The 9,187-nt window shown below is 38.0% G+C and overlaps 1 protein-coding gene across 2 annotated transcripts in view; it reads left to right on the top strand.

Moving 5' to 3' along the window:
- The first annotated feature begins 234 nt into the window (after positions 1–234).
- Positions 235–9,187, top strand: part of TRIP11 (thyroid hormone receptor interactor 11) — a 28,248-nt gene continuing 19,295 nt past the window's right edge. For both annotated transcript variants that reach the window (XM_054634012.2, XM_054634010.2), the window contains exons 1-6: positions 235–717; positions 3,200–3,276; positions 4,248–4,358; positions 5,471–5,746; positions 6,555–6,623; positions 7,332–7,497. In XM_054634012.2, coding sequence (XP_054489987.2) covers positions 579–717; positions 3,200–3,276; positions 4,248–4,358; positions 5,471–5,746; positions 6,555–6,623; positions 7,332–7,497 — 838 coding nt within the window. In that variant the 5' untranslated portion in view covers positions 235–578. The remainder of the gene's footprint in view (positions 718–3,199; positions 3,277–4,247; positions 4,359–5,470; positions 5,747–6,554; positions 6,624–7,331; positions 7,498–9,187) is intronic.

Below are 9,187 nucleotides of genomic sequence, written 5' to 3'. Positions count from 1 at the left end.
ACACTGACCAGGTCCCCTCAGTCTTCCCTTCCCATTCCACTCCACGTACATCCAAAGCAGCCGGGGCTTCAGGATCTTGTGTGTGTTGTGAGAACAAACACAAATCGTGTCTCATCTCGTGCACAACACACTGTTTTGCTCATGGCCCAGATCCACCCGGACGGGCGAGTTCCCGATAATCACACGGCGCTCCACGCCGCCATCCCGGCATCCTCTGCTCCCGCCCACGCCATATCCGCCTCCGAGGCGGCGCTCTAGCCCAGGTCGCCGCTCTCGATGGTGTTTGGGAGGGGTGTCATGGCGGCCGTTGAGGTGGCAGCGGCCGGAGCCGCCGGGAGGAGTCGCTGAGCCAGGACGGGACAAGACAAGCCGGGAGGAGCAGCTGAGCCGAAGGAGCCGGGAGGATGAACGCGGCTTTGACGGACGAGTCGCCGAGCCCGGTGTGCTGAGCTCGGAGCAGGAGCCGCGACCCGCAGTAGCGAGGAGCAGGGAGGCGGAGGCGGCCCCTTGGCCCGCGGGCAGCGGCTGCAGGGGCCGCCCGGCAGGGCCGAGCGAGGCTCGGAGGCCTCTGAGCCGCGATGGCATCGTGGCTGGGCGGGCTGGGCTCGGGGCTGGGCCAGTCCCTGGGGCAGGTGGGCGACAGCCTGTCCTCGCTCACCGGGCAGATCTCCAGCTTCACCAAGGACATCCTTCTGGAAGGCGCGGAGGAAGTGGGCGGTAAGGGGGGCTCGGGATGGGCCTGGTTCCGTGAGGGAGCTCTTCCTCCTCCTCCGGCCGCCGGTCCCCTCCGGACCGACCGTGGCAGGGCCTGCGCTGCCCGCACCGGCCCGGAGGGAGCTGGTCGCGGCTTGGTGCCTTTCACGAATGCTGCTGCCTTTGCTGCCTTTGTTTTTGTTTTTGTTTTTACTCCCCTCTTGTGATCTCAGGATCTGGAGAATACACAAATATAGTCCCAGGCTCTGATAGCAGATGTGAACCTGTTTTAGGCTTATTATTGAGAGGTTTCTGAATTCCGTGAAGTGTTATGTTGCTCCGTAATGACAGCACTCAATCAACACTCTATTTCCTTTCTGTTTGCTTAGTTTAGATAAACTCTCAGTTAATTAGCTGCTTTTACACCGGTTCTATAAAACTGCAGAGTTGTAGTACAGAGGTTGTTTTGCCACTGGTGTGATCTAAGTCTGACGTGTCACAGAGGCAAAGGTTCAATGTTTGTCAGTGTTTTGTTTATATTTCATTTGTGCCCAGAGAAACCTGTCGGGTTCTACAATTCCCCTACAGTCAAGTAGGAGAACGTGGCCCTTGCTTTAAAAGGATTAGAGGCTAGAACGATTTATCTTTAAAACAGAAAGTTAGAACAAAATAAACCCAAAAACCAACAACAAGCAAACAAACAAAAAACCCAAACAAACAAACCAGAGACATCAGAGTAAGATATTCTATAAACCAACAGTAAATCTGTTAATAGTAAATTTAATATTTTCTTCGAATTTTTACTAATGACTTAATGACTTTTGCTTACTTTAGTGAAGCAGTTGTACAATATAGTAATAAGTATCAATAGATTAATATCTGTAGTATTACCATCCTGTAACTATAATTTTTTTTAAGTTAGCTTTCTCAAAACAGTGTTAAGAATAGAAACTACAAAGAACAGCTAAGACTTCTGAATAGTCATTTTAAATGTGAAATTAAGTAATTCTACTTCATTTACAATGCTCATCTGTGAAGCATTGTGAAAGAATATAGAACTATAGAAGAATATAGAAGAATATACTGTTTTCTATGTTATAGAAACATATGTTGTATAAACCTTGTTGACAAGCTGATATAATGGGTCTCATATGGATGGCCTTTTTGGTGCACAGGTAGAATGCTCAGAAGAGAGAAATTCTGACAACTGTGAAATATTTTTTTTCACTTTTCTGAAAGACTTAGAAATGTTTTAAATTTCAAAGTCTGTAGTAGGTTAGTTTGGAAAGTTATTTTCCTGAGCTGTGCAGTCATCTAGAGTGTTTGTTTTGCTTTTTTGGAAGATAAATTGTGAACTCACACATTGGTGCATGAGTTTGTGCAAAAGAGATGTACAGATGTTTAGTAGTTACTTCCAGGTGTGGTTCACTGCTGGATACTGCTGTGAACATCAGTCTCCTAAAAATTTCAGGGTAGTACACTCATATGGGTTACTAGACTCCAGGGTGTAAAAATTCTAGTGCCATCCAAGTACTCTTTTGTAAAAACCTTTAAATAATATGTCCTTAACAACACTTTTCAAGTAGTTCCTTACAGTCTGGGTTTAATTTCCTAATTGGTTAAAATTTGGTATGTTTTAATATTATCTTTTATATTCAGTGTTTTGACTCCCATCAGTTGTTTGTGGATTATGGACTTGCACATCTTCCATTTTGCAGTTTTCATGTGCAGATTGTTTCTTGTACAGTGCTTGAGCTGTCTCAGTTTTAAACAGCACATGGGAGATTATGAAATATAGTATTTACTTGGAAATTGTACTAATTTAAAATTTGAAGTATTGTCAAGGTTGCTTTATAGTCAATTCAGGATGATTTCTCATTGCTAAAAGGAAATGTGGTGTTTCTGTCCATTAAAGGTAGGACATAGGAGGACTAAACATAGTCAATTTGAGGACAATTGATCATTAAAATATATCTGGAATTACATGCTCTTTCCATTGAATAAACTGGGATAGTAGATGTATCACCTTTTTAGAGACAATGAGCCTTATGGGGTTGATGTTTTGTTGGGTGTGGGTGGTTTGGTTTTTTTCCTGAAAGTTCAGTCACTGTTATGTGTATTTAATGGAATTAATACTTGTTTTGAAACTTCGTGTGGCGTTACAGAGAAACACAGCTCTTAGGTCAGGAACAAGTCTGAAATGAGAAGCAGATTCAGGGACACAAAATAGTCAAGTAAAACATCTTTATCTCCCTTACTTTAAAGCTTAAATCCATACTAATCTGTTAGGGTTTTTATTTGATTTAAAGCCTAAATGTGAACGAACTAAATTAGATGCAGAAAGATTGTCTGAAAAATAATTCTTACAGTGTTCTGATAAAAAACAGCTTTTGATATTTACCTAGGAATGAACATAAAAGTAGTCTGAAGTAAGATATGTATTAATAACTGGTCTTAACAGATTGAAAGGATTGTGATTAAAATGAAAATTTTCACTTTCTTTCAGATGCAGCAACAGAACTCCATGTGTCCAATTCTAGACTCAGAGAAATAGAAAGTATTAATGCAGCACAAAAGCTTGAAGTAAGAAATTTTAGATCATTATTTTGTAATTAAATGCAGTGATTATGATTTGTTTTGCATGAAGTTGAAATATTGCACTGAAATTCTTTGTCCTTGGGTAAATCCAGAAACAATGGTTACAGTGGTGTTAGAATGTGACTCTGCTTTTTTGCCAAACTGCCATCACAGTTAGGAACACACATTTTATTTAGGGACACATATGTTTATTGGTTTATTAAACATGTGCTGCAAGTTTTCATCTTTTGCTAACTGTGACTGTTCCTGCCCTGTCAGGTGGACTTGGACTGCAGCAGTAGGCTTGGCTCTGAAAAGAGGGGGCATTTTCCCTGGTCCTGTTCTCTCTCTGTTGTCCTGCTGTTTGGTCATTCTGACATAGGCTGCTCATGCCTCTCCAAAACCACTTAAAAATCTCATGTACCCTCGTGGAAAGTGACTTTCTGTGCTCTTGAAAAGGACTTGTTGGTCTTGTGACTTTCTTTATGTCTCTAAATAAACAATTTTCATGCATGCCTTCAGGCCTCAAGAGGATTGTGAAGTTAAGATACTATTTTGGGGACATAATTGTTCCTCTTTGTCCTCTTTTTAGTTTTTTGCCATCTGCTCTTGCCTGAGGTCAGAGAGAAAATGCTGGATACTAGCTCCAGTTTGTGCTTTGTTGCTGTTCTTAAATTCTGCCTGTGGATCTTGCTAAGATGTGATTCAGCCCTGACTTTTTTAATTCTTGGCATTTATCTTTGGTCATGGCAGCCCTTTTTTCTGAAAGTGAGCTGGAGTCCATGCCATATATAAAAATGGAAAGCTTGGACATGACCGTGAGTTGGGGCCCAACATTGCTGTTACTGTGTGTTTTGAATGAAGTAACATGAGAAATCTGTACAATTTAACTTCTTTGCTGTCCAGTAGCTTTGTCCTTTTCTGATTCTTTAAGGACTGTTCTGAGTTTACCAACATTCATGTCTCATTTTTGCTAGAATGATAGACTGAAAAAAGTCTGTAGTGACTTAGAAGAAAAGCATGAAGCAGCAGAGCTGCAAATAAAGCAGTTGTCTATCGAGTACCGCAATCAGCTTCAACAGAAAGAGGTAAGACACAGAGTAAAATTTCTCAGTATGTCCAATAAACTTACCTGTTGTGCTGTTTAATGCCTTTGTTCTAGTGTCTGTTCTCTTCCAGTAGAAGTATTGGCCACAGCTATGGCTTCTTGGTTTGTTAATGTAGACTAAGACATATTTCATCAAATCCTGTAATATAAGCCAAGCTGTCAGGAGATAGTTGAGACAAGAGAAAACGTTCTGGGAATGTCGTGCAGCTGTCAGAATTTCTGTTGTTTCTGGGATCACTGTGAGAACAGACACTCTACTGCTTTCTATTTCTGATTCAGTTACTTTAAATGAAGGCAACAGGAACACATTCCCATTTGAAGCAATTATTTTGTCTTTTGGTATCATTATTTATCTTAACAATTAATTATTAGGTATCATTATTTTTCTTAACAATATAAAATTAAAGAGAACAGACCTAGCTTTCAAAATTAATGAAAGGTCCCTTTGTGATGGAAGCATCAGCTTTATAGCCTATTGTATGAGATTTCATAGACCTAAATGAAGAAAGTTGGCAGTATGCTGAGATGTACACAAAAAGGAGTTTAATTTCTGATTTGTTCACAAATTCATGTGGGAACTAGAGGAAGCAGAAATATGAGATGTATGAAATTCTGTTTGTTAAATACAGTAACAGAGTTGTTACAAGAAAATAACATGCAGCTAATTTCACTTTATTGTGAGTAAATTTTCCCTACATTGAGTTGTTAAGCATAAAAGAAATCAATTGTAGTAAAAATAACTAGAAAATCATCATATATTGTTTAACTTTCATATCTTAATATCCTCTTATATATTTCATTTTTTTGTATAACTGGTTAGCCTGGATATTGCTGTAGTGCTTTTGTGTACCTTTGCTGCTAAAAAAACCCTATGTCTTTGTCTGAGGTACTTCATAACACTTGAGCTCAGGTTGGTTTTTTTTTCTCCATTATGAGAATATTTGGAGGTTTTTTCATTTTTTTAGTGAAAGTGATCAGTTATTTGTGATGGGGGTGTTGTTTGGTTCACATTTCATAAGGCCACAAAGGGTAAAGTAGAGTGTATTTTGATGTTCTTTTATTCAAACAATGCATTTTATTTTGTATATCCAGGTGGAAATCAGCCATCTAAAAGCCAGACAGAATGCACTACAGGAACAACTGCAGAAAGTACAGACAGCTGCTCAGACTGCTCAGTTGGGAGCTGGTGTTTTGCCAGCAGCCACTGCATCGGCCTCCTATGTTCCAGAGGTCAGACATTCCTCAGGTTTTGAAGGAGATGACATGGATTTTGGAGATATAATCTGGTCACAACAAGAAATAAACAGATTGTCCAATGAAGTTTCCAGGCTTGAATCAGAGGTTGACCACTGGAAGCAGATTGCAGTGGTGAGTGGTTTCTCTTTCACACTGCCCTTCTCTCTCCCCTCCAAATGATTGCTTTCATTGCATTTGGTGGATTTTTGAAAGTTCATGCTGAAAAATTTCATGTTGTGATGGAAAAGCTGAAACCTTTTTTGCTGTCGCATCACTAAGGGCACATTCAGTGACTAACTTCCAAATGCTTTTTTGCTATGCTTTTGTGCATGGTTTGTCAAGTTAGGTAAAAGATTCCATGAACATTCACCTAGAATACTACTTCAGGGTTTCATTGTTGTTCAGCCTTTCAAAAACATACTTCCCTTCCTCTTGACTATCTTACTAATTTTTATTGATAGCACAGTACTGTTCAAAGTAGTGGTTGGATAATTGGATGCTTTTATACTTTCTCTTCTCCCAGTCCTTGATATGTCAGTTATAATTCATGGTCTGTTGACAAAAATAAATATAATCTTTCAAGCTGCTGCTGATGTGAGTTACCATTTTTCAGGTATAGCCTGATTTCAGAGATATACTTTTCCCATGTGAAAATACTCAAAACTAAACAACCCAGTTGTCCTACTATGAGCAATAACACCGCCACTCCAAATTTTTACCCATTATATGTAGTAATGTAATAATAAAAATCCATGAAAAATTAAAATGTTTCCATTAAAATGTATTTTTTTAAAAATCAGAATTACAGTGGATTTTTATTTTGCTGCATGTTAGCTTTGTTGTTTTCTACTTTTGAGTATCAATAGAGGAACCACTTTGATAAAAAAATACATATATTTATCACATTTTTCATATGGATATATGGTTTGGGTTTTTTTAGTCTTCCAAAGTGCAAGGCACAAATGATGCTGAACAAAGTGAAATATGCAAACTACAAAATGTTGTTAAGGTAAGATGACAAACTAATCTTCTTGTGCCTTACTTTTCATGGTTTTGTGTATGATGTAAATGGTGTATGGTTTTGCACATGACTTGTAAATATTTTAACTAACACTATTATAACAATATTAAAAATGCATGGGGGCATGTAGTAGCATAGCAACCCTTCAGTCAGCAGTACAATATTTTAAAACAGTTACTCTGAGAAAGGGTGTTTGTATAATTTGATAATTACAGTATGTTAGCTTGAAACAGTGACATTAGTATTTACAAGGGCAAATCACTTGTGAACTGTTGATCAGTTATGAAACTGTATTTTAGATACACAGAATATTTTCTCCCTTCTCAGAAACATGTTGCCTTTTTTTGTTGAAGGTATAAAATATAGATTTTACATGTCATCCTTGAAAGTTACTAAACGTGCATTCTAGTGTATCCACTTTGTATGTAAGACTTGTAATTGATTTACATTAGTTTAGTATTTGCTCTTGTGGAGAGCATACTATTTGTGTAAACATATTTTTAAAAGGAATTTCTTTCCATGTGCTTAAAAAATCCCAATCAACAAAGATCAAATAACCTGACTTCTATGAGAAATCCTTCAATAAATCCTTGAATTAGACTGGGGGAAACTTCTTTCTTTTGTATTGTACTATTTCTTACATAAGAAGACACTGTGCTGTATTTTGCCATTTTGTTTCTCTAATGATATTTTTAGGAGCTCAAACAGAATTTAAGTCAAGAAATAGATGAACATCAGCATGAGCTGTCAGTACTGCAGGATGCCCACAGACAGAAGTTAGTGGAGTTAAGTCGTCGACACCGAGAAGAGCTGCGTGAATATGAAGAGCGAATTGAAGAACTTGAGAATCGGTTACAGCAAGGTCTCTGTTACCACATGCTTTCTGTTCAATTTTATGTGGGGTGAATTTGGGTTAGAATGCTGAATATGCATGTAGCACTACAATATAGATCAAATACATCATGTTTAGAATTTAAATTTCAATTTCAGTTCAGCTTCATATTTAAGGCATGTGTCCCATATCTTTTATTCACTCTGGTTGGCTTGAGCACTGGAATGATAGCATTTCATCTGTGGAATGTATCAGTCTGGAGGGTCATTTTGCATACATTCCAATTGTTGTGCTCTGAATTTTGCACTTTCTGGGTTGATTTTTTAACTTAAACTGAATGTAGGTAGGGGTAAGACATACTGAATTGAAGATAACAAAGTAACAGGGTAAAAAAATAACTTTTATGAGAAGTACTATGTGCCAGTTGGATTACTTGACAAAAACCCAAATATTGGGTGGTGAGACAGTGGAACAAGTTGCCTAGAGAAGCTGTGGATGCCTCATTTCTGGAAATGTTTGTGGCCAGATTGGATAGGACCTTGAACAACCTGATCTAGTGGGTGGCATTCCTGCCCATGATGATGCAGGTGTTGAAACGAGATGTTCTAAAGGCCCTTCCAACCCAAACTGCTGTGATTCTATCATTGCCATAAGGGTCACACCTTAGTGTGTGGCATAACTATAATGTAGAAGCTCAGTAGTTCCCTCAAATAACTTTTTGTTGCCTTGTAAGTATTTTATCCTCCTTAAATATAGTCATGCCAGTTGGGTTTCCTCAAGAGGCTTCCTTGCACAAATACATAAGCTTTGCCTGTAAACCTCTATATTCACCTGGTAAAACTTGGACTTCAAGAGAGTATATACTCTCCTTTTGGAACAAGAGATCTATTCCCTTCTTGGAAAGAAGGGAAGTTTTGGTTTTTTTTTACAGCTTCTCTAACTTTAAAGGTAGCACTGATAGGGAATTTATTCCTTAAAATCAGATGCCTGTTAAGATGTAATATGTTTTTTTCACTTCACATACATACACCAGCAGGACTAATTTAAGGAAGTTGAAGGCAGAAGTCCCTTATCTTTTGCATCACCACTTATCTGCAAAATAAATACTGTTAGTGTATTTTTTATTAGTGGCTTTTGAAGAACTAGAATATTTTATCTTGTTGTTTTGGTCATTCTCTTTGACAACATAATAGGGACTAGGGCAGGGTCAAGTGTTGGAACTGACACAGAAGTGAATTCACAGGTAGTGTGCTTTCATTTAACTTTTTTTTTTCCCTGCACTCTTCTGATGATGCCTTTTTGTACTCTCTAACTTATCTGGAATTATAGAAGATTGTACAGAAATATGAATGTCAGTATAGTATGAGAGTATGATGGATCTTTAAAAAGGTTAATTTTGAAAAATGTTTTTCTTCAGTTGAAAACCTTTGTGCATCATTTAGCAAGTTATTTGGAGCAAATTTTTCTCTGTAACAACTATTTGGCAAACCTTTGAAGTGTAATTAAATTATAAATGGATTTTGCATCAATCTTAATTAGGTGGGATTTGATAAATTATTCTTAGAAAATTGAGAGATTCCAAATCCTGATAAATTAGATTGTCATCTCCTCACCAAGAGAGGTGAGGATCAAGTATATTTTAATTAAATTGCAAACAAAATGTCTTGCAACACTTATATTTAAAGCTATTTTGAGCCACGCATGTGTAAGTATTCAGAAA

This window comes from Agelaius phoeniceus, chromosome 6, assembly GCF_051311805.1.
Source record: "Agelaius phoeniceus isolate bAgePho1 chromosome 6, bAgePho1.hap1, whole genome shotgun sequence".
NCBI classification, from domain to species: Eukaryota; Metazoa; Chordata; class Aves; order Passeriformes; family Icteridae; genus Agelaius; species Agelaius phoeniceus.
Note: the sequence above shows the minus strand (reverse complement) of the source record. Positions and strands in the feature narration are given on the sequence as shown.